Raw genomic sequence first — 27,068 nt, forward strand, 5'->3', positions numbered from 1 at the left:
ATCTTAGAAAACAATGAAATGTTTTTAATCTACCTAATAAGTAAACAATTTCTAACTTTTATGTTTCATTATTTGTAATATTATAGACATAGGTGGTTGGTCAATAATTACCTGGATTAAACGGAATGAGATTTTTCGATTTCTCCAAAATGTTTCGTTGTGTAAAAAAAAGGGTTATATAACTGACTGACGAGTGCCAACTACTATTGTACCTTAGTCTTATGTTTTCATGAATTTGTAAAAGTATAAAAAAGTAGGAACCACTCTTATGTACATTAAGTACATCGCCAGATAAATTTACCCCCATTCCTACTCGATATTTTGCGCCCACTTTGCCAGACCTTTGGTCCGGCTCTGATTATAACTTATAAGTTATTACAATTAGTTATTAGTTTATTGCATTATATTATTATAATACGAGACAATGAACTATGGAGCAAGAATACAGATCTTTTTTTTTTTTTTTCACGCAGGAAATTTATTTTTCTAAGGTCGACATAATTGGCCTACCGAAATTTGATTTTGATGATTTTTTGCTGTTATCAAAATCGGGAAATCTGTCCCAGCCCCTAACCTAAATAATGCCCTATCCATGTATATCTATGATCATGGTACCTATCACTTATCATTACCAATTATCATACTACCGTACTCCATGTGGTGATTGCCGACCGCCAACTTGTGTGACATGTGTCTTGAAATAAAATACGAATTGCGATTGCGAAAAAGCAATTCAATGAAGTTCGTTGACACTTGGACACACGATTAAGATATTTAGATTTAAAGATTCAATACGATAGTTGACTTGACTGCGGGGACTGAATACCGTAAACATTTATACAAGTGCTTGACGCAAGTCTTGATTAAAAATGGATAGGTGAGTCTCGATTTAATTTTCGTTATTTCTATTATAATATATCTTATTAAAAACAATTTCAGCTTCAAAGTTTTCGCTATAACTGCTATAACTAAAGTTTTTATATTTATGCTATACACCTAATTTATTTTTTTAGTAAATATCAATTATAATATACTGCTTCTATCGAAATAACTCATTGCCCGTGGAATAAAATATGACAATATTTGTTTACAAAAACTGACTACACATAGTCTAATTGTATGTAATAATATAATATACTCTCTATATGTCATTGACATAATATATTTATATTATGTCAATGCTATATGTACATTACAATACCTAGTTTTATCAAGTATATTATATAATTTAAAAATTTTTTGATTCGTTAAAAAATACCTTTTTCTTGAACATATTGGTTCATTCAAAACTATTTATACAGTAAATTAAATATCATTACCTTGTATTTAAAAAAATCACACTATAGGTGAGGCCGTCAATACAATTTTTTTTTTAAATTTTATAAATGTAAACCATGTTAAATTTATGCACTATAAACAAATCAAATGTATTTGATTTTTGTGGCTCAAAAAAATTCATGTCATGTGGGAGGTGGTCTGAAAAAAAGAAAAGAGGGAATCCGGGGTGGAGACCAGAAATTTAGAACTAGTCAATTTTTCAAAAAACCGGTGGGGCCCTCAGGGTATTATTCCAAAGCCTAGTTTCTCTTTCCACAGTTATATGTGTAAGCCATCTATATTAACTTTTAGAGGTTGAGAAACAAAGCAAAGAACACTCCATGTATCTCAAAGAACATGTGCGACATTTGGTGCCAATTGATTCAGTAGTTTCTAAGTCTAAAAGTCCATTTAGAAATGAAAAATTGCGGTATGCAGAATTCGTTAAAAAAACTTTCTTTTAACACTGTCAAACACATTTAAATAATCTCAAAAATAATAAATATAACATCAGATAATCATATAAATATTTTAAGGCCACTCTTGCACTTTCTATAATAACATTGTACAGACTGTACAACTAAGGTAAGACTGTTTGAACGATTGTATAACAATAATAATAATAATTGTTTCTTTATAGTTGTAAACCAATCATTATATGTATGTATATTATATAAGTACAATTTATATATGGATTAAATAAAAATAAAACAAACAATAAAATAATATTTATACCCTTTCAAAAGCTAAAAGCTGTTAAACGAAAAGCTAAAAGAACCAAAAAGGTTGTATCATTAGTTATTATTAAAATTTGATCCCAATTTTTATTCAAACAAATTTAAATGGTGCTCGAGCACCTGGGCACCCCTGTATGGCACATATGCATGTTAGTACAATTGTTTGCGAGGAATTGGAATTTGTCCATGGGGGAGGCTAATCCCCTTTAAAGTTAATTTTTTTAATGATTGTAGTCTGGATAGCTTTGAAATTCATAATAATTATTAGATCAAAGGTTATGTATGCAGTAAAAAACTTCCTTTTTTGTAAGCTAATGTGCCTTGTCCGCATAGATAATATTAAAGTATGCACTAAAAATGAACTGAAAAAAAACACTCGGTAGGTAGTATGATTATAATTTATATACGTGTGTCCACTCAAACATTTATATAAAAGTTGTATGTACCTACCTATCAATAATTTTTAGTTTAATAAAAATAATGTATTACCAGGTATAGCTCCGAGCAGATGTGTACCTATGTTTTTTTTTAAGCTGGTGATTTAATTTTAAATTTAAATTTAACTTGTGGGGGTTACACATTCTCTGTTGTAATCATTAATTTTCATAGTAATAATATTAAATATGAAATAGAACCATGTCCAACATTTTTTTATACCTGAAACACTTGGTAAATATATGGCTTTTATTTTAGAGCCTCCTTGGCTTAAATTGATCAATTGTAAAACTAGATTTTGTATAAAAAATAAGCTTGAACTGTTTTATGTTTAAACTTAAAAGAAATATAACGCCACATGCAAACTATTTCTTATCAAAAACCTGATGGTAATAAATTACTTATTATATACAAGGGCAGCTAAAAACTCACCTCGTATAACAGTTCTAAACTATTGAATTAATTTCATGTGCAAAAGGTCGATTACATGCAATTAATATCACATATTTATGTAAAATGCATTTCTTGTAGAATAAGATGATTAGTGATTACCAATATGCAGTCTAATAATACATTACTAGCATGTGCAGATGACTGGCCATGTAGTGGTTCTATCATAATTTTTGTTTTTATGTGTTATTTTAACAAGATAAATAATAAAGATACCCATTGTCGCAAATAGGAGTGGGTACCTGGGGGGACTTAGTCCCCCCCCCCAAATTTCGGTCAAGTCCTCCCAATTAAAAATCTAGTAATTATAGTACTATAATTTTACTTATATTATAGTCTATGGGGAGGGAAGCTTGAGTCTCCCCAAAAAATTTAGTCAATTTGTGCCTTCATCTTCATACCTATAAGTTGTGTTCAACAATGTAAATTTAATGATTTTTTTAAATTAACTTTGGTATAAACTTTTACTTCATAAAGAAAAAACCAATTAAAATACAATTGGGTGCTATTTGTATGTTACCACATCCAATATTTTAGCCTTAAGATACTGTCATTTAAATATGTTAAAATTAGTAAAACTAATGCTTACTAAGTATTATTATAGGTATTATCTCAATTCCTTTCAAATTACTTACTGCTTTTGAACTAACCTGAATGTTTGTTTATATTTTAATTTTCACAAATGTTTATATTTATTTATCAATTTCTTTCCTTGATAATTTAAGCTATTTTGATTTATTACAGTTTAATAACTGCACGACTATAAATACAAATTCTATGTCTGTTAACTTAGCTACTTAACCATTTCAAAAAAGTGATGTTTAATTGTTGATTGTCTATTATGTATACATCATATTATTTAGATAGTTATGGTAGATTTGAATATTTCATAGATTGTAGATCACCCTGGACCTCCAAACAAGTTCTAAGTTTGGTCCAGTAAAGGACCAGTAACCTTACCAGAATACCAGATATTAGTTATATATGTATAATATAAAAAAAAAGTTGGTAGTTAGGTAAATAAAGTAAACCTAAATAGTGTGAATGTCATAACCAGGCATTAAAATTAATCTAGGTTCATGATAATTACATATTAGCATATTAAATATTTATAATTTAGATTCTAATAATTTAAAAGTTATTTTAACTAAGTTATTGATTTTTGTTTCAGGGATTGTGATTATGAGATATGTATGGTTGATTCATCAAAGCAATTAATAAAGGTTAGTTCATGACTAATTAAACAGGCATGTCAGAAAACTTGCGTATTTTTCCTATCACTGCTCATGTGAGCCCCAGATTTAGAATAGACGGTGATTTACATCCCAAATACATAAAGAATTCATGATCAACTCGTTTTTTCCATGTCTGGGGCACATACGAAGTACAGAACAATTTTGCTTATATGCCTGTAACAATTTTGTCTTGGGTTAGTTTTTAATTTTAAAAGTCATAACTGCCCTAATTTAAAAACCAGTGGAGGTTTCCTCTTAGGAGATAGCAAGGGGCTCTGCCCCCTCCCCCCAAAAAAGAAAAAGTTATTTTATCTACTTTACAATTGAATTCAATATAATATACCATTTTATCATTTAAATATATAATATAATACTATATTGGTATACTCAATATCGTTTAATTGAATTTTTTTGTTTAATATGCCATTACGAACGTAGTTTTCCGATATGCCCCCTCCCTCCAAAAATCAAACCCTATATCCGTCTCTGTTACAAACAAATTTTAATTAAAACTTATTTTGTACAAAATTTATTTTCTTTTAATTACAATTGCAGGAAGGCTTCATTAACTTATGCCAAAAATATGGTTCGATTCAAAATATTACTATCCATAATACAGATTATGAAAATCAAGCATTTATTCAGTTTGAAGATGATGAGTGAGTAATTTTACTATTTCTAAGTGAAACATACACTTAAAGTTTTTAAAAACAAAATTATTATTATTTATTACAATTTAACCAGTGCTGGACATAATAACCTAATACAAATATTACTATAAAAATGTTAATTGTATTCCCAGCATGGGCTTTTTTCAATATTTATATTATTAAAGATATTTAAAGTCTATATTTATTTTAATTAATATGTTAATTAATTTGATTCAGTTAATTTAGTATCTATGCAAAATAAGAACTGTGTAAAGCGGTTTTGCTTTTTAATCTATTGTAAATCATAATAATAATAACCTTACTTGGTTGTTAACTCGTGTGCAGAGGCATGTACATTCACTGTATAGCAGCTAGCATACAGATGGTAGACTTAGTGAGTGACAGACGGGTGTTTCGTAATTGCCACCCGCCAAAAACTAGTCACCACCAAGATTTTTTCTTAACCTACATGAAGTATAGTGTAATAATAATTTTAATTAATAATTATTATTTTTATAGTGCAGCATACAAACTTTTAAATGAAAAATTAGATTTTCCATCTTTCATTAAGGTGGATTTTTCAAATCGAACACGAAAAATGATTAATTTAAAATATCAAAAAGAAAATGAAGATGTTGAAAAATATGAAGCCGATGACAATCTAAAAACAATTATTAAAGAAAATGGAAAAAATGAAACAAAATTTGGGTTAGTTTAGTGTTAGAAAAAAACATTAATTAAACATTTTCAAGCAGTTAGTAGAGTAATTAATAAGAAAGTAAAATATGATTGTTGGTTTTTAATATCCACTTTACTGTCTATTATTACGAAATTGAAAATTTGAGACATTTTTATGCTGTTAAGGATACAATATTAAAAGTCATATTATTTATTTTTTAAATTTGTTTTCATATACTAACTTTAATTAAACAAATATTAAATATGTTAACTTTTCAGCAGATTATTATAATAACTTATATTATTTGTAGGACTTCAGTTTATATCGGACCTAATGTTTCTGGAAGAAGTTTAATAGAGGAATCTAAACAATTGAAAATAAATGACAAAATTAAACTTTATAATCTAGAAAATGATGATCTTTTTGGAAGGCCTCTAAGTTCAAAATGGGAAAAATTTAAAAAGTACCTATAACACAGGTAATATAATTCATAAACGTTAACAAAATATTACTAATTAAATTTCAGGCCTGAATTTGAACTTAATAATCTTGATTTCTATAATCGTTTTGAAAATTGTACGGGTGGTGAAATTAAAATTGAAAAAAAGTTGGGTCCAAACATGTTTACTGGCCTGACTACATTTTTTAATGATGGTGATAATATACTAGATAAATTGAAGATTATTAGCAATGATATTGAATGTTCTGATCTTCTAAATATGTAAGTCATTAAGAGGACGTCACACCCGCATGTGTTGTCTCCGTCTTACAAAGGAACAACATAGCAAAAACTGTTTTGTGCGGGACAACTTTTATCTTTCTGTGTTTGTAGTTAGTGGCTCCAAAATTTCTAAACATATCAAGTAGAAACTTATCTATGCAACAGGGTGCCTATATTTTAGATAACATAAATACAATAAAAGTTATTTGCTTCTAAACATTTTGTTTTTTTGTTTTTTTCATTTGCTTATAAAAAATGATTGGAAAGTGTAATTAAAAAAAAAAGCACGCTGTTGCACAGATAAAGTTCTTCTTTACGTGTTGTGAAAATTTGGTATTCTACAACAAATATGGTGCGAGAAAAGTTGTCCCGCGCTAAACAGTTTTTGCTATGTTGTACATTTAAAAGACGGAGACAGCACATGCGGGTGTGGCGTCCTCTTAAGTTGTTGAAACTTGCAAATAAGTATCAATTATTATTCATCATGAAATAAACAATTTAGAAATGATCTGAAATATGGAATGTTAGTGGGCGCATTTGATAACTCAATTAATTTATATGGTCGTGGATATGTAACTTTGGTTGCTGGAAATACTGTAAATGTTGCTATGAGTGATTACGGTAGAGTAATTAATACAATAAAAATTAGAGTTCTACCTGAAAAATATACTAAGTTACCGGCTTATTCATTTAAAGTATATACCAAAAGTGACTATGTTCCACAGTTAAAAGTAAGATCATAATTATTTCTAATTTTTATCCCTTGAAACTTCTTACTCATTTTTCTTTTTTAGAATACAACTTATGTTTTCAAAGTACGCAGTGTATGTCCTGAAAGAATTGTTTTAATCATGTTTGATGAAAATAAAGAAATTAAAGTGCAATTGAAAAAATGGCAGCCTACTATTGAAGAATTTGGTGTTCCATATATTGATTTTAAGAGTGATAGTTCAGTAGAGTTGCTAAAGTTAAAAGATATGAGCTCAGTATTCATTAGATCAAAAGAAAAACATCATTTTGAATTTCTTTTTTCATCCTGGAATAATTTGGCAGCTTATTGCTATAAAAATCGTAACTATAAATTTTATATTTATTATGTATGTATTCTGTAATCCCATGTCAAATAAAATAATGTAGGCGGAACAGAAATTTTTAAACATTTTGAAAATATGCTATACTTTATTTTAAATATTTAAAAATTGACAAGAAAAAAACATAAAAGAAATACATCACAAGAAAAGGTCATTACAAGTTTATCAAATTGAAATATAAAAAAAATGTTTTTCTCAAATATTTTTAAAATTTTAAATATATTTTCTAATTTTGTACCATTTCAATTTGATGCAATTGTCCCCATCAAAATAATTTAATAAAATTTCATTGCATGATTTAAGATGGGGATCACCAACTTTTTACAATCAGTGAGCTACTTTAAAAACTTTAAGTATCTGGTGATCGACCGCTATTTATTTCTTTATATTATTACATGCAGCCAGTGTTGAGTAAATTACTTTTGAAAATTAATAAAATTACAGTTACATTAAATGTTTTAATTTAAATTAAATTTGTGTTACTTTACATTATTTTTATCACATTACATTCAATCCTTGATTTAAGACTATGATACTGCTTATTTTCTCTCTCTGACAAAATAAATTCACACAAAATCTTCTTTTTTTTTAGTAATCTTTTAGTAAAATCACCCAGTACAAAAAATGTTGAGGGTATGACATTGATTTGTCTAAATATTGTCTCAAAACAATTAAACATTCATTTAAATTTACAACAATTATATTTTGAAAGTGTACACTAAGTCAACTAATTAAATTAAATCAATATGTCAAATCCTCAAAATTGTTTTCTTCTATAACAATAATAGTTTTATGTGATTTCATTCTAAGATTTCTCAAAATTCTTTAAAAAAAAAAAACAATTTTATAAGAATGAGTTTAATCTATATTGTGCGTGGGTTTCAGAGAGTTAACAAATATTGTGCTGAAAACTTTGTTCTTTGCAAATCAAACAAAATATGTTTATTACAAATTTAAAATAACTCTAAATTTATAGTTTGTAAAATATATTTAGTCTTTTATGTTTAAGTGTTTAAAAACAAAACTTATTTTTTAGCTCAGCCTTTAAATAGAAAACCAGTTTATGGTGAAATTGTAGGATTTAAATCTACCTTAACCAATAACTATGTCAGAGGCAGAATTCATAAATTCTTTGGAGACAACATTTATTCTGTGAAGCACATGGATGATCCTATTAAAGAAAACATCAACTCATCTGAAATGATAGAATTACTGTTTGAACATAAAAGTGTAAGCATTTAAAAATGAAAAATTTAATATACTCGTATTATTATTCATATTTTAATAGTGTGCACACCTGGTGATTCTTTAAACAGTAAACACATAAATGCATTCAAAAAAGAAATAGTCTAAATAGTAATTTCAATAAATTGAACTTTGGCTGTGTTATTCTATATCAATATTTAAACATTTTTTTTTCTATATCCATTTAAGGAGGGTACACTAACTATCTCAAAAAATATTTAATTTTTTTAAATTTTTTTTTACCCATATATTTGTTGGTGAAACCACTATCAACTTTTGATTTTCAAATGGTAACCTATACTTAAAATTTCATAATTGAATAAAACTATTTTTTTCATTAATTATTACGTTCAAATTTTCATTTTTCGTTAATCCGTTGATGAGATATAGCTCCTCAAAGTTTGGTGGCTTAAGGAGGTGTTGTTTAAACTATTTATTCATCTGTAAAGACCAGGAACTATAAGCTTTAATAAGCGAAAACTATTGTACTTTGAACCCAAATCATTTATTAGCCTATCGGCTAATTAGACATACCGAATTACGACAAATGATTTCTAAACTGGTTATTTGGGTTACTGGATATTTGTAGCGCTATTGACTAGAACACCTCCTTAAACCACCAAACTTTGAGGAACTGGATTTCACAAACCAAATAATGAAAAATACAAATTTTAATGCTAAAATTGATGGAAAAAAGAAGAGTTTTATCAATTTATGACCTTTTTATTATATGTTCCTATTTGAAAATCAAAAGTTGACAGTGGTTTCGCCAATAAATATAAGTGAAAAAATTTTTAATATTATACAGTTTTAGAAAAGACTAAATCTAAGTTTTTTTTTTTAAATATCAATATTTTTGGAGTAAATTTATTTGAAAATTATTTTTCTTAAATTATTTATTATCCACATAATTTTTATCATATGTTTAACTAGTGCCAATTTTTTATATTTATTTGTCAGTTCTTTAGTGTTCAAAGTGGCTCAAAATAAATGGAGAGATGGCCTTCATAGTTTATTTAGTTATCATATATTGCTTTAACAATTGTACAAAGTACAAAATAAATGAAGTAATGGGGACGTGGGGAGGAAAATGTGAATTATAAAATGTGGAGGGATACCATCCCATCGTATCCTCCCTCCCACTTCGACCACTGCAAGTCTTTCTGTTATATCCTGTGTACTGATATAAATCAATTTAATTTATGTGCTTGAATTTTCCTTATTTAAAGCAAGACATCAAAAATAAAATGGTTTGCTACATTTATGAATTAAGCCTATTTTTTTGTTCTGAATAATAAAAGACACAATAAGAATATTTTCCCTTTTATTTTTATAACAATATTTGGTGCTGCTTGTATATGCGGTCTACCAACATTTTTCTGCTCAGATATGAGGTCTATATATTATGTAGACCCCACACCTATAATACGCTGTAAATAGTAATAGTAGTATGTAAATAAATAACCAAATTAAAATAATAATCAAATATTTTAATTATTAGTATATTAGTAAAAATCATTAAAAATAAAGGTATGTAAATAAATAATACAATACGCAATGTCATAAGTCAAAAATATTTTTAAAAAAAGTAAAAAAATCTTACTAAGAAAATAAAAAATTATGTAAAAAATATTAAAAATAATTTTATGTATAAAAACTTTAACGATAAACCACTTCAATGTCCCTCAAAAATGCAATAAATAAATCGGGTTCTTCTTTTTTAGCAACTTTCCAACAATAGTGGTCGAGATGCAATTGCAATAGTTGCATGGTTGGCGTACACTGCGCAAAGTCTGGCACCCCTTTTTTTTTGCACCGAAGAACCGGACAAAATTCACCCCCGTGATCGCGTTTTCTACTATTTACCATTTCACTACCTCACTTATGGAATGGTAACGTTTTGTTGGCAGTGTCTAATAAGCCATGCTCCCTTAAAAATGCAGTGGCATTTTCTTCACTACAGGCGACAGTCGAATAGAACTCTTTTAATTGCATGATGATATGCACTAATACACGGTTAGGGTACTGATCGACTGCTGTTCAGTTACTAACAAACTTATTAAATACACTACCACACTGTGGTATATCAGTGATTTTGTCTTTTAGTATAAATATAGGGGGAAAATACAAAACTATATCGTAGGTATACAATGTATTACAGCAAATTTTATTTGGGTCAGTTTTATTTTAAAATGTTTTTTTTATCGCTGCTCAGATTTGCGGTCTACATACATGTTTGTAGATCGCGTCCCGTCAGTAGACCGCATATTCGAGCAGCACCCAATATTCTAATAATGTAACAATATTTATCACTATGTCACCTTCCTTCAGAATTTAAATGCTTTTGTTTCTCTGTTTGATAATTTAAAGAACTTTAATAAGGCTAAGTATTAGGGCTAATTAGAAACGTGTACTACATACATTTTGCAACTAAGTAATTTTCAATATGCTTGTTTATTTTTAAATAATGTATGTTTGTTATAGATGCCTGTAAGTTTTTTAAAAGTAGGACTGAAAAATGCTTTACCATATCCTATCCAGTTTGATGCTAAATATTTGGTTGAACATGTTATTGGTGTTCGCCTATCTGTGGTAAGTTAATACTTTAAAATAAGAAAAATGTATAGTAATTTTAGTTAAAGAAAAATTTTTTATTAGCATTTTGATGAATCAAAGGCAGAAGGATGGAAATATGTAGATTTAAATATAACACTTGTAAAAGAAAACTTAAATTCTATATTATATAGTCTAACCGAACCTTTGTGGCTGAAAGATAATGTTACCATAGATAGTATGTATATAACTTTATAATAACTTATTTTTCATTAAATAAATTTTATGAAATAATGTGTTGAATGTATTTAATTTATATTGTAAAGCTATAAAACCCTAGTGTTTTCAGTTGTAAATTTGTTTAGTCCAACAAAATTTATATTCATTTGATTCATTATATTTTCTAAATAATAACACTTAGTATTGTTTAATGGGTAAATGCTCACTACACTTTCTATTTCAAATGTAAAATATAGATGATATCGGAAGATTTACCAAATACATGAATTTATTAAGATTTGAATTAGTTGAAAAATCAGTTGTGAACATGAAGTTTGTTGTGTATCATGATGGAGTATTTTATATGAGAGATAAATTGTTTGGAAAGTCTTTCTCACTTTTATCCGACATGATTCAAGAGTATTGTAGCTTGAGTTTAAATCCCTATTTACCACATATTGATGAAGTATGCCTTGGCCAATTTCCAGGTATTTATTACTTAAGTCTATTAACTGTATTTATAGTAATTTAATAAAATATATACATTTATTTAATTTTAGATGGTATGTGGTACAGAGTAATATGTGATCAAATGAAACCTGGTGAATTGGTTAAAGTACATTCTGTAGATTTGGGAAACATTGCATATTTGAATTCTAGAAATATAAAAAAACTTCCAGAGGAATTACTATTTCATCCAACTCATGTTTCTCTATGCATTTTAGGTATACACTAAATTGTTCAGTTTTAAAGCTTTATCAGTGTCGTTGATTTAATTACAAAATATTATGTTTGGTTTTAGATTCTTCTATTCAGATAAATGATGAAAAAATGGAATTATTGCAAAAATATGAAAACACTGATTGTGAATTAACTATTGTGAAAAGCTTAGGTGGTAAAAATCATTATTTATTCAACTGTCCATTCATTGAAGAGATTCTTCAATGACTTTAAATATAAGGAATTTGAATTATTATAATATCTTAATAATATATTAATATTATTTTAAAATAATACAGTTATATCAACAACATGAAAAATAAAACAAATTGTATTTATCATAAGTTACAATTTAAAAATATGTATTTAATGTTAAGTAATGATATACCAATAAAGTAATTGGTTTTAACAAAACGATTTTATAATCTAATATTATTGATAGATCTTTTTTACTATGAGTTGACATAGTATATACTTAATAAGAGTAAATAGAGCAAAATTAGTTTTGTAATCTAATATATTCAAAAGCTACCTTGTCCAAAATATTGAATGTATCATTGACCCCTGATTTGAGTTGTGACTTGTAGAGGCTTAGCGGCTTAGTCATTGAACAAATATTGTTATTAATTTGGCACATAAAAAAATAAATAATCACATTTACTAAACTTATCAAAGAATTTTTTATAAATAAAATATTATTCAAAATGTATTAATAGCATAATTTATAATTAAAATATAAATGAACAAAGTTATTGATGTTCAACTTTAATTTCAGTAACTATGGGAGTTTCCTCATTTTTCACAGCTTCAACTGCTTTTGCTGCTGGTATTCCTGTTTGAATAATTGGTACACTGCGTTCACCTGTTACTTGGGTTTCCTACAAAAAAAAAAAAAAAATTTAACTTGTAGGAACGGTAAGTTTTTAAGTTTTAAAACCTCTTGAAAGTTAAAGATTGATATCTTAATATTTTATAATTAAAAATATATTCTGTTCAAAAATGTAAATTATCATAGGTTTTCTAATAATATCCTTATTCTTATACTATTAATATTTCTTTTATACTCATTAGGGTAAGTATTCCTCAGGCATATTAAATTTTACCAAATTCAAATCTCATATCATGGGTAGGATTCTTTATGTATCATTGTAAAAATGGCACAGACCATGGATGTTATTATTCTATTTTGTAACATACTAGCATACAAATATTTCTAATTGGCTCAGAAAAACAATAATTGAGTATGGGTATCTACTATAATAGTCTCCAAATGTCAAATCACTCCAAAACATCCGATGAAAATAGAAATTCAGACCTATAACGGAAATGTACTTTTAATTCCGATTATTAATGAATGACGTATTGCTTTTACAACAATCGGTCGCGTCCGTAATTTTTTTTGTGTTTGTCTACTGTCTTTAATCTTTTTTTGGAGTAGAAAAATGTTTCAAATGGGTTTTCTGGTACCTAGTAAATTGAATTGATTTGGTCCTAGTTCTAAGATCTAACACTAACAAAATAAGTGGCGAAGAAATATTTTTTATTTTTATAAGAAATATACAATCTATATTCTATACTAAAGTAGCACAATTGGTATATGTGATAAGAGACTTAAAAATAACATGGTGGACGTGATTAAGTCACCCACTCTTAGCATGAAGGGTGATTGTGAAATGCTGAGGTAGTGAGGTACAAGAAATTAGCAGAGAAACGAAGTACGAAACCATGTTTTTACGGCCGAATTTCGGTACCATAACGCCCTCTTAAGTGAATTTGTATTGCAATAGATCTCTGCACCATCTCCTTTTCAGATGACGTTAAGGTAGCGAAGAAATATTGAAATAGGTTATTTTTTTAAAGTGATCATGGGCTACAAATTACAATCATACAAACAAAATAAAATATTGATAACCAAGCATGTACAATAAACATAAAGGTACAAACTACAAATTGTATACTTTACAAGTAGGTATGTCACATACTCATATGACAAACATTATACGTACATATTAAATAAAATACACAAACTTGTAGTTTGCTGTTCTCTCAACCTGGTTAAAATGCGTGTTGCGCTTGACACAAAATCTTAAGCATGCTCATGAGTAAATGGGTTTATGTATTATTTTAGTTTTAATATTTATTAAATTAATACAAGCAGGTCTGCGGTTAGTTTTACACAGACCACCAAGGCAAGTATATAGGAAATTGTAATTACGTCTATAGAATTGAGTATTATTTAGATAGGTATCATATTTACGTGGCGTAATTATGTTGATAGTTTTATACTTGGCAAAAATAATCAAATAAGAATCAGTTTTAAATAAAAACAGAAAATCATAGTCTAGAGTCTAGACCAGCGGTTCCCAGACGTTTTCCCATCGTGGCACATTATTATTAGTTTTTATAAGTCATGGCACACTTTGGATAAATATTATATACTTATCGAATAATAGGTATATAATGATGTCGGGTATGATTATCATCATTATTATCGTTTTATATATCACAGAATATCATAGAACTAGAATTGAACTATTATGCAAACAACATCAAGCACACGTTTCACACTAAAATTTATAATTATATCTTTTTATTTGTGAATTTAAAGTTAATTTTTGTATTAATTATTTTTATTTTTATTATAATATACTTAAATATTTTGAAAAAATCATTTTATGTTTTTTTATAAAAAAAAATTCAAGTTGTCGCGGTACACCTTTCAAATTTCACGGCACACTAGTGTGCCGCGGCACACCCTTTGGGAACCACTTGTCTTGAATTTTGTGGACGGTTCCATAGACCTACAGATGTTATTTACATTATACCTACCTAACAAGTTATATATAATTAATAAGTGCGTGCGATCATCTTCCATTGATTATTATCTACCTATCTACTGGATGCTTAGTTTTTATTAGTATTTAAGTGAAAATGTAATCATTAAAGTTTAAACAATATAAAATCTATTCAGAATAAGAAAGGTACCGGTAATATAAATATTTAAGAGGATGCTCACCCACGCGTTTGTTGTATCCGTCTTACAAACTTACGATATAGCAAATTTTCGTTCACTAGTTTGAATAGTGTGCTGTTAGTTTTGATATTTGAGTAAATTTAAATATTATCAAACTTTTAGGTAAGAACACTATCTATGCTTAAGATTTGCCGGATTTTTGTTATTTTAATTTTCAAACAAGATATGAGTATGTCAAATAACACAAATCAAGAATGCTCATATCTCGCTTGAAAATTAAAATACCCAAAAATCCGCCAACGCCTAATCATGGATAATGTTCTTACTTAAAACTTTGATAATGGGTCAATTCGCTCTAATATAAAAACTAACAGCACACTATTGAAATTAGTGAACGAAAATGTTCTGTCGTATAGGTACGTGTCACGTGTGTGAGACGGAGACAACATATGCATGGGTAGCGTCCTCTTAATATTGTTATTTGTTAAGGTCCCCACACACTGCAGCGGTGGCGGTGAAATTAATTTGTCTTGGCGGTGCCGCCGCGGTGGCGGTGAATTGTGTCCGGACTCATTTTACCGTCATCGCCACCGCGGCAGTGTGTGGGGACCTTAACACTGTTCAACAACATTAATCGAACCTAACCAAAATAAATTACATGCACCTACATAAATACTAAAATACACAATAACTAAAAGAAACGAAATTAGAGAAAAATGCAATTATTATTAACAAAACCAAGACATCAAGATTTGAATAGGTAGGATTATAAAAAGCTGTACAAACCATTTGCGCACATCACACCTTTTTTATAACCCACTTGCGCCCGAAATCATAACCCATTTGCCCCCGAAATATTTTTTATGAAAATGTGTTAAACCCGTGCAACGTTGCCAAACTGTATTCTGGAATACCAAGCAATACTACTTATTACCTTATTAAGTTAAAACTATTGTACATATTATTTTTCCCCGTTGTAACTATTTTTAATTTTTATGTTACGCTCTTATCGATATTATCGAATATCGGTCCATTTTATCTTAATTGGACTTCATGACGACTCTCACTTCTGTCTGTGTATGCATTGTGCAATCTTGCAAAAACTACAAATATTTTACGTGAGTTTCGAGTGTTTAAAAATGGAATTTAATATAATAAATACTATTAAAAATCGTGAGTGTTTAATTTTTCGTAACTTTAAATTCCACTTTAGTAGAAATTTGGTTTCGGGAAATATAAGTTGGCGTTGCGTTAAAAAAGATTGTAGTGCCGTATGTAAAAACAAATTGTTCAAAATCAACACTAATCGAAATTAAAGATATCCATAATCATGAACCGAATACTATTGAAGATTTAAACTTGCTGGAAGTAAGAGGTAAGTGCAAAAGAAAAGCATGTGAGGATTTAAATTTACGGCCAAATAAAATAATACGCACGGAGCTATCTTCATGCAGTACATCCAAATTTTCTGATATAAATAGTATTAGAAAATCTATATACCATGAACGACGAAAAGTGCTGCCTCCTATTCCTAAATCACTTGATGAGTCAATCGCACAAATTTCCGATTTACAAGTTTTGACAAATAAAAACGAGCAGTTTAAATTTGTTATATCGCTCAAGCATAACAATAATGCTACAACCGCATATAATGTTGTCTCTGTCTTACAAACGCACAATATAGTAAATTTGAGTTCAGTGTAACCGTTTTTTTGTTGTTAGCTCTAATATTAGCAGGTGAATTAAGTAATTATCAATTGACCTATAAATTATAATCAAACTTTAGGCTAAGAATATTATCTGTTATCTCTTGTTTGAACGCCTAAATACCTACAGGCTACAGTATATATTACAGACCCATAAACTAAATTAAAAAACTGTACTTGGTACCACCTGTACAATTTTCTTACAATTATTTAGGAGGGAAAATATTTTTTTTTCAGTTTAATGGGGTTCAAGTTGTATAGATAATGTAAATAAAAAACCAAAGCAAAATGATTCGTTTTAAAAGGTTTTGATGGAGCTCAGGTTCTCTACGTATCACGTATGATGTTATGCAGTAACTATAGTAGGTATCCTGTACCCAGTTCCGATACACTACCCGCGCCCTGCTAGTACTACTCAATAGGTAATTTTAACTATATAGTAAATAGTGCATTTTATATTTAGATCTAAACAAGATAATGTGATTTATATGGTTGTACCAGAACTGTGTATCATACTACCAGTAATTTAGTACCTACCCACCTAAAAAAATTAACTAATTCATTAATTCGTGAATTTAAAAAATGTACCTAACCTACATGATTATTCAAACATGACATCCCTATTGGCTATGTCATACATATAGGTAGGTAAGTACCTATATATTTTATATATTAAGTTTGGTTAGTTAAAAGGGTTTACCTTTTTAGGGACGCTGACTGTTAGTATTCCATCCGAAGACAAGCTTGAAACAACTTTTTCGATATCCACATCTTTAGGTAATAAATATCTTCTTTTAAATTGTCTAGATATAAAACCATGCTCGTCTTGTTTCTCTTCATGTTTTCCTTCTACAATTATTGCTCCTTCTGACGTTTTAACTGTAATCTCGCCGGGTCCAAATTGTTGGACGTCCAATATGACTTGCACTTGTTTTTCATCAAACTTAAGATTGGATGTACCACTATTTTGCCTGTTAAGTACACCTTGCCATGGTCTGTAGTATGTGGCCGATCTCAGAGAAGGCGAAGCGAGAGTAGACGTCAAATTGGACAGATCATCTCTATGCAACCCCAGACCAAAGTGTTGGTCCAATAATCGTCTTGGTAATCGCTCGCGTTCGAAATCTTCCCACCAGTCTCGGAAAAACAATGGCACCAGAGACATTTCTGTGAATTTGATGCATTATGTAACTATCAAGCAATTCATAATGTGCATTTGTAATAAACACGTTTAGTACTACAGTAAGGAATATGATCCATTTACATGGCTAGATTCACTGATTTATAACACTCAGTTTTTTTTTAATAAATCTACTCATTAAGGTAGGTACTAGTAGCGTTATAAACATCTAACTATAAACAAATGGTTTTTTTTAATTCGTCACAAATTGACTCGGAAAATAAGTGAAGCCAGTTCATGTAAATGGGTTATAAGCTTACAGCCAATACTATATATAATACCTACTACTTAAGTATATAAATATATATTTTATAATATTAATTTAATATATTATTATTGTGTATTATATATTCGACCTAGGTATCATTATGTAAACATCTATGTAACGTACAGTAAATACTTACTACAACAAAATAATTGGTTCCTGATGTATAACGTAACTACTGAAAAATAGAGTTGTTACTTATGTGATTTTTTAAAGTGAACTATTATGAAAAGTACGTTTTTCAACGTATTTATACACAAGTGTTCCGTTTCCATAGTAGGTATGCCTTTATTACTCACCAATCGTTTTTAGTTTATTTTTGTACATTTAAAATTAGTGGTTGTTAGTTGACCTTCCTCATTGACTGTGTTAGTATATCTAAATAAGTGTGGGAGGATTCCAAAAATATTCTTTACTTTGTTTATTTATTATTCTTAGTTCTTACCAAGTCGTGAGTCATATAGCTACAAATATTGTGGATGCCAGCCGTAAATCGTACATTTGTACAATTGTATGATGTATATAACTAAGTCCTATATACCTACATACTTGATATTTTTGCCAAATATCTATAATAAAAGTGGGCCAACTGCATATTATGATAATAAGAAATTTAGCATTCTCGAGTATTAATATTTTTTAATTAAGAATTTAAAGAAATAACTCAATTCAAAATAAATTGTATGTGTTTACTAAAATGTAGTCGTTCTTGACGTCTGCAGGGTCATAATTCAATGGCGCAATTTGTTCGAGGGATCAGTATTCAGGGTCTCAGGGAAGGGACAAATTAAACCTGTCAGCATTTATGCCCAAACATAATTTTATAAGGACCCTACCGACTGCTGGTTGTAGAAAAATTGAAGATGAAAATAGTCTAAAAATGTATTAGGTAAATAGAATATATTTAATCATTAGCATTTAACTATTACTTATCGTCTATTAGAATCGTGGAAATAAAATGCCCATTTTTCCGCTGCTGAAATAACCCCCGAAGAAGGTATTTTATCAAAAAAATCACTTTTTGGCAACTACTAAAGGATGGCATTATTGGAGATTATAAAAAAACATAACTATCATTTTCAAGTGCAAGGGCAAATGGGCAATTATATTATGTTACAAAAAGAAAATATTGCATATTTTGCGTATGGACCAAAAAAGGATTCAAAACTGAAAAAATTATGTATGACGAATTATTTTTGCAACAAAATATGTTGCCAAAATTAACTAATTTCTTCTTCGACTGTTTACTGCCCGAAATTGTAGACCCGAGACATCCTGGAAAACCTATCAGAAATCCAGACTACATCATTCAAGCTCAAAATAAAAAAAAATGCTCTGCAATACCATCTACTGTCAATCATTGTTCATAAATTAGAAATTACTATAAAATATTTAATTTAAAGTATAGGTACTTAGCTATTTATTATGTATACTATTACTCTATCACTAATATTAATACTATCTACTAGGTTGTAATAGACAATAGTTAATGTCTAATCATTAAAACAACTACCTTACTATAATATATTACTCAATTAGTAATTACTGTATTATACCAATACTCGAACTAGGTATTATAGTAGAGGCACTATCTATTTAATCTGTCAAAAAGTTTAATAATATTCCTGATTTTTATATCATTTCTATAATATTAACTACTAGGTAAGTATACATAAATGTATTACTTATATTTGGTATTACATAAGTAGGTATTTTTATTTGATAAGAGTAAGTAGAGGGGCGAATGTAAGTTACTACGCGAGAACTAGCTGGGCAAAATTTATTTATACGTTAGTTCCTACACGAATATAAAATGTGTAAATCCCTACATGGTGAAAAAGAGTGCGTATGTTAGTTCCTACTTCCTAAAAGATGGAAAAATTATATAGTATATAATCGTTTGATATATTACGTACGTAAGTTACTAGGTTCTTACACAGTGAACTTACTATTCTCCAACTTAAAAAAAGTAGTAAATTGTACACTGAAGAGTGCAGAGGTGCGGACTATATTAGGTATTATTAATTTGTTCAATAGCTATGATGTACGTCAATAAGATTATTATTATAGTAATTATAAAGTAATGAATCCAAAAATAATTTTTCGATTACCTGTGCCGATGGCGTGGAAGGGAGCAGTACCCGCATTTAGTTTCACTCACACTAATAATCATTTACAACACAGATACCCATAGATAATATCTTATATTCTCTATGTAGATACCTGGCGGTTATAATGTGATTAGAAATCGCCTAAATGTTGCTCCTTAAATAATAGCAGTAGCGAGGCTCCTTAACATTTTCTTTATTTTTTACCTTCCTGGTTCCTACCCTATTAATTATTAAATATTAACCGTTTAAACTCTTTTTATGAAGAATTATTGGATTCTAGTAATTTCTAAGTAAGTTGTGCTTATTAGGCTTTTGACATTGAACTTGTGGCCCGGTTTTTTTTTAATCTTAAGCTATAAAAGTTGAATATTTATTATATTTTTAACTACAAAATAATTTTTCAATTTGATAAATGTCAAAATTTGAACTTTGAATGATCATAAAACAAAAACGTCCCAACGTATTTTTAATATTTTTCAACTGATATCGTAACAATATATCAAGAATCTTGAATTAAATTTTCATGCTTTTTGACCCAACTAATACAATTTTATTGTCAATTTAGGTATAGAAAAAAAACTAAAAAAAATGAAAAGTATATGAATCAATAAAATGAACATACAGTGAAAATTTCCACTTTTCAATATTCTACAGTTATTTGTTTATGAATTACAACAAAATAAGAAAGTCGCTACATGAGAAATCTAGTGAATATCCAATATATTGTAAACATTTCAGCTTCATACTCTCACCAAATTTAATTTGACTTTCGGGTAATATTTTTTTTTTTTGATATAGGTAGACAAATTTACAAGGAGTCTTGTAGTACACATTAAAATTTTAGATATGAAAAAATTTTTTTGAATTTCCTAACTTAAAATAATTTGCAAATTTTAGTGATTCTTACGTATTTTGTCAAAATTTGAAATTCAGACGCAGATAAATAAAAATTGTGGACTTACAACAAATTAAGAGGAACCTTGTATTATATTTTCAAGTTTTTTGATCGAACCAACATTTTTTTTAAAGATTCGAAAAAAAATTAATAATAATCGAAAATATCATATGCCTATAAATAGTTCAACATGTGTCAAAATATTTTGAAAATTGGTGTGGTGTATAGAAAATTCAAACACAAACATTCAGTGAAAATATTCACATTTAGAGTTCCACTAAAAACCAAAATCGATTTTTTCGAAAACTAGTTTTGCGTAAGAATTCCAATTTTTCCTTAATTTTTGGTTGGGTTTTCTTGTCACTTTTTAAAACTATTTTGAATTTTTTACTTTTGACCTCCCAAATGCGCAAACTAGATTCACTTTCTTACCAAAAAAGTTGCTGTTGAAGAAAATCTCAGCATTCTTAAAGACCCAAACCGTGATGACAAACACAAAAATAAAAAAACACATAGTTTTAAAACCAATACATTAAAAGTTCTGCTCAGAATCTATAATATTAAGTATTAACAATGTGTCATACGTTTACAGCACCCACGATGCACAATTAATATCCCAAATTAAAATTTTTCTGTAAATATTCTAACTTCAGACGCTCCTAAATAATATATTGTGGATTTACGCACAGCTTTTTTTAAAATTTCCACATACTAATAACAACTTATGAAAAACCTTTCATTCAAATTTCAAGTTTTTATCATCGATATTAAAAAACCACTAACGAAATTCAAAATTTTCTCATAAATAGCTCAAAAAGAGTAAATATTTTTTTAAATTTAAGTTGTATAGAAAATAGAAGTTAATTATTCAGTGAAAATTCTGAATGTAAAAACAAAATAAAAATATATTTATTAGCTTTTTTTTTTTTTTTTTGTATTTAATAAAATATTACAATCTGTTTACACACAAAAACAATAAGTAACAATGATGATAATAATTAAAGAAGACATGTAGCACATGAAAAGGAGACTGTCCAGTGATAGAACCTCAGAAAATTTGAGTTCGGGCATTGCAATTTTATTTAATTATTTTATTTTTAATTTTAGATTTAGTTTAAAAGGTCTCTAGCCTTTTTTTTTTTAATCATCGAGGTAATGTGAGAGAAGACATGTTGTTGATAAAGGGGTTAGAATGGTTAATTAATTTGGAATGGAATTTTTTATAGTAGCTTTTAGCAAGTTCATTTACTGTTGGAAGTTTTAAGTCATTATGGAGCTGTCTATTAGAGCTGAATTTGTGATATACCACGGAGCACCGGTTAAGAGTCTTAATGAAATGGATTGAAAGGCTTGAATGGGGCGGATGTTAGCTGGTTCGCTATTTATTAGCTACTATAATTTGTATATTGTTAATGTGGTTAGGGTAAGGTCTAAATATTAAATTAAAAATAATGAATGATATATAAAACTATAGATAATTCTATAGACAAATTTTAGTTATTATAAATTATAATAATTTTTATTAATTTTTACAAATTACCATTCGAAGCACATGAGCAGCATTATTGTCAGCTTTGAATAATTGAAATAAGTTGCTCCTCTTGTTTCTGGCATATCTTATTACTGCCTGACATAAATTATTAATTATTAATTACATACTATTAATTTTAATAGGTTCAGTAGAAGGTATTTGCTATTTACTTGACAGTAATGGAAGTAACATCCTTGGTGTTTACTCTCTGGAAAAACTAAATTTACTGCATTGATTAGCCCTTGCTCAAAATCAGTAATAATTGTGAGCTGATCATAACACAATGGAAGCACATTTCTTATGTAATGAAGTAATTCAACATGAATTTGTTGAGTTTTTCCAATTAGAAGGGCATGAACTAAAGCTCTGGAGACTGGAACAAGATAATGTATTACATTAATCTATAGAATATATTATGTCATTGTAAGTATTTACAATATTCTATTTCCATAAAATAATTGTCATTAAATATATTAGTATTTGTTGAATTAACAGGATATACTATAAGGTCATAACAATGAGTAGTGGAATAAAATATTAATTTAAATAATATGGATATTATTATTATTACTGAATTTGAGTCATTCTAAATTATTATGCTAGTCATAATAAATTAATATACTACCTACTACACTACACAGATATATTGAAACTTACAATATCCTTGAATACAACTTGGAAAGAAAATAACTGATAGGCGTCATTTTCTAAAAATGTTGGTATAGTCTTAAATGTGCCATCACATCCTGCTACTCGGACATAAAAATCCATAATAATAATTCATTAAATAACATTCATATAGGTACATTATTGATTTACAGTGACCAACATTTCTCAAATCTGGTGCAATTGCATTTATATTGGCTACATTACAAAAAATGACTCCACTCATGGTTCCCTCTATAAGCAATGGACCTTGATAAAACCTATTAAAATGGTTTGTTTTAATTCTTTTCTTATGTTTTGTGTTTAATAAATGAAAATAATTAATATACTTTAACCCGTTAGGAGAATTTTGTAGTGTCATTGCAAAACATTCATTATCAGCTGCCGTCAATAAATCGTGCAAATTTGCCAGGTTTCGTGGTGTCTGAAGGAAAAACGTACGTCTTAAACGCCGCATCCTCTCTACACTCTGTAGAAATGTATAGTTCTCTGCAGCCTCTGGAAAATTAATTCATAAATCATATCAAAAACAAGTAAATAAGGATATCAAAACTAACCATCACCTATGCATAGTTGCATACCTTTTGTAAAAACTGGACAAAAAAAACTTACAAAATAAGCAAAAAACTAGTTTATAGGTAGGTACTAACTTTGCAATTGCTTGCATATAAATTCCATGTGGAGTATATGAATTTATTGTTTTCTCTAAAGCTCTCTCAGTTATCTCCTGTCGAAGCAGTGGGACATTGAGGTTGGACTCTCTGACACCATGACAATGGAGCTTTGACAGTGTCAACCTATCATCGTTGCGGTCCGGAGATATATGAGCAGTTGCATGGCACTGTCCTTCCAATTTTTTTTCGTAACATGACAAATAACTAAAATGTATGTTTATAATTTAATATACTTTTGTTTAATAATAAATTTTACAATTAATACTCACATTTTAGTATCTGTTACTTTATTCTTATAGTACATGAACCCAAGATTATCCCTTATAATTTCTGTAGCTCTTTGAATGCCTAAAACTACAATGTAGGACTGTGGTCTTGCTACAGCAACCGGAAGCAGAGGTTCTAATATTAACAATTAAAAATAAGATGTTATCTTAGAAGCATACTGAATGGCCATCCAGAATCTGTATCATGAATAGATTATAAAACTTCTGTACCAGTGGTTTAATGGTTTAATTAAAGAAAAACACTTACAATCAGGGGCTGTACTTAAGATGTTGTCGCTGTTGGCAACAACATTTTTGAGCTACTTGCTTTGGATATATTTTCTTATTTCAGTATTTTTACTCAATAATTATTACTCACACAAAATCAATAAGTGTCTTATAATTAATTAAATATAATTGTAAATTATAATATATAACAAATTTTTATAGAAGACTAAATTGTATTATTATGTTCTATACTACCTGTTTCACCCATAAATAATATTTGTGAAAAATGTACATGCCACATTTCAACTAATTATAAGAGTAATATACAGGGTGATACTTTTATCATGAACCACTCATTATTTCAAAAAGTATCAATGTTTTTGAAAATATATTTTTACAAAGTTTCATGTAATTAAAAAAACAACGTTTGTATTTAAAAAACATATTTTTAAATATTTTTTATCCTTATAATTTTTTAAGTTTTTTACTTTTTTGAATGACGTCATAGAGTTATAATTTCATAATCCAAAGTAGAATATTTTTTCTAAGTATTTTGATACGTAAAAATCGAATTATGGTTAAGTAGTTTATAAGTAATAAGTATTTAAAGTTTAGACAAGCATTTAGTGGACAAACATTTTGCGTGGTGACTCCGTACCACTCCACTCCGGCCATCTAAACTTTAAATACTTATAACTTATAAACTACTCAACCAAAATTCGATTTTTACGTATCAAAATACTTAGAAAATATTCTACTTTGGATTATGAAATTAAAACTCTATGTTGTCATTCAAAAAAGTAAAAAACATAAAAAAATTATAAGGAAAAAAATATTTTTTTATAACAACATGAAACTATGTAAAAAAATATTTTCAAAAACATTGATACTTTTTAAAATAATGAGTGGTTCATGATAAAAGAATCACTTTGTATTATGTAACCAATGTCAACCATATGAAAAAAACTAACTATTACAAAACTGTACTAAAATCTGCCGAGTAAACTTTTCAGAGTTAAATATTTAGATACCTACCTATTGTATTATAAAAATATTATTTCTTTAGCATACTCTTATGTAGTTTAAGCCACAAACTAATTTTATGGATTTGTGGTATCCAATTTAGTACTTAGACAAACAAGAGATCATTTTTAAAAAAAAAAACAATTTTTCACTTCGCCCAAAAAAATTTTGCAGTTGTTGATTGGGAACCAGTATTACACAATTTATTTATAATATACTCACTATTAATTATAATTTTCCATTGCTTATTGGTAAACATAATTTTACTTTTTTGTAATCACCGTAAAATTTTGTCGCCCCTAACATAAGCCAGGGTGCTGGCGCACTGCCCAACATTGCCCTCCCAGACCACCCTTTAAATATAACCCTGTTTACAATAGTTGGTTAATAATCGAAATAATTAATAGTTAATTAATACTTGCAATAAGTTCAGGAGATGAAGGACTTACATTTAATATATTTTATTTACAATTAAAAATGTGTATATTGTATACATACCATTATGATCGACAACGGGTTCTTGTACAACAAAATAATTGTGATCATGATTGATGATGTCTAAACAGTAACAGAAACAATTCTTATAACAACCTTTTGAATTATTGTGAATACATTTAGAAGTAAACCTACTTATCATTTAGTACTAATTAATTAATAAATGTCATTTATCAACAAATTGCCTGATAATTTTTATTTATTTGCTATCCTAACAAAAATAAAACAGTGTATGAATGTATGATAAAGTAGTGACTTAAGTGTTGCATAAAATCAGTGTATTTATTTACTATTTATCAAAAAATAAATAAAATGTTATTTTTTGTTTTTAAACTGTTTAGTTAATTTAAGTTTAAAAAAAAAATGTAAAACATATTTTCTGTAGTGGTTAATTCAATTTTCCTTAAACTTGGTACTTATACCTCTCCATTTAATAATCTTGACTACCCCACTGAGTATTTCTACAACTACCATAATAAAGGTCAAATAAATTACCAAGATCCATTTTTAGACGATATATAATAACTAACTTGTATAGTGTATACTAAGTAAAGTAAAAACTGAGTAGCGAGTGAAAAACTGAAAAAGTGAAAATCGTAAACTTCAAAATACGCGGGAATTGTATAACTTTTATCATAGTATAATTTTTATCATAGTATAACTTTTATCAATAGAAATTTAATAACAATAATAATAATAATTTATATTACAACATTTCTAACCTCAATATTTTACACAATAAAAAGTTAACGGTAGGTAGTTGTTAGAATTTGATTTAGTGATTGGTATTTACTATTTTGGATTTGGTTTTGGTACTTACTATTTGCCATTAGTTGTGATGGCTGTATCTATTTATGAATATTAGTCTATAAATTGAGTATTGACCATTGAGTTGGAACTTGCTACATCTTGATTATTGGCCACTGAAATTTTTTAGATATAAAAAAATTTAAATTATTTTTATTTTTAATTTTAAATTTCATTAATTGATTAAACTGTATT

General features: G+C 28.0%; 3 protein-coding genes and 1 long non-coding RNA gene across 4 annotated transcripts; 2 read left to right on the forward strand and 2 right to left on the reverse strand.

Moving 5' to 3' along the window:
- Positions 1–605: 605 nt before the first annotated feature.
- LOC111036859 lies at positions 606–12,677 on the forward strand. The gene is made up of 14 exons (XM_022319107.1): positions 606–877; positions 4,111–4,162; positions 4,730–4,833; positions 5,344–5,532; positions 5,814–5,966; positions 6,030–6,224; positions 6,727–6,955; positions 7,019–7,295; positions 8,352–8,545; positions 11,045–11,152; positions 11,219–11,351; positions 11,590–11,820; positions 11,893–12,057; positions 12,135–12,677. The coding sequence occupies exons 1-14, from the start codon at positions 870–872 to the stop codon at positions 12,278–12,280; spliced, it is 2,184 nt and encodes a 727-aa protein (XP_022174799.1). The 5' UTR covers positions 606–869; the 3' UTR covers positions 12,281–12,677.
- On the reverse strand, positions 12,368–18,448 carry LOC111036860 (protein lethal(2)essential for life-like). Its single transcript, XM_022319108.1, has 3 exons — positions 18,317–18,448; positions 17,433–17,899; positions 12,368–12,930 (listed from the first exon to the last, which is right to left on the reverse strand). The coding sequence occupies exons 2-3, from the start codon at positions 17,895–17,897 to the stop codon at positions 12,802–12,804; spliced, it is 594 nt and encodes a 197-aa protein (XP_022174800.1). The 5' UTR covers positions 17,898–17,899; positions 18,317–18,448; the 3' UTR covers positions 12,368–12,801.
- A 5,099-nt stretch (positions 18,449–23,547) lies between these two features.
- On the reverse strand, positions 23,548–26,726 carry LOC111036861. The gene is made up of 6 exons (XM_022319109.1): positions 26,562–26,726; positions 26,070–26,129; positions 24,324–24,456; positions 24,031–24,258; positions 23,710–23,878; positions 23,548–23,640 (listed from the first exon to the last, which is right to left on the reverse strand). The coding sequence occupies exons 1-5, from the start codon at positions 26,569–26,571 to the stop codon at positions 23,758–23,760; spliced, it is 552 nt and encodes a 183-aa protein (XP_022174801.1). The 5' UTR covers positions 26,572–26,726; the 3' UTR covers positions 23,548–23,640; positions 23,710–23,757.
- On the forward strand, positions 23,562–24,441 carry LOC111036862. Its single transcript, XR_002604815.1, has 4 exons — positions 23,562–23,651; positions 23,723–24,018; positions 24,092–24,265; positions 24,354–24,441. It is a non-coding gene; the product is annotated as an uncharacterized LOC111036862 (long non-coding RNA).
- Positions 26,727–27,068: the final 342 nt, after the last annotated feature.

This window comes from Myzus persicae, unplaced genomic scaffold (genome assembly GCF_001856785.1).
Source record: "Myzus persicae strain clone G006 unplaced genomic scaffold, MPER_G0061.0, whole genome shotgun sequence".
NCBI lineage: Eukaryota > Metazoa > Arthropoda > Insecta > Hemiptera > Aphididae > Myzus > Myzus persicae.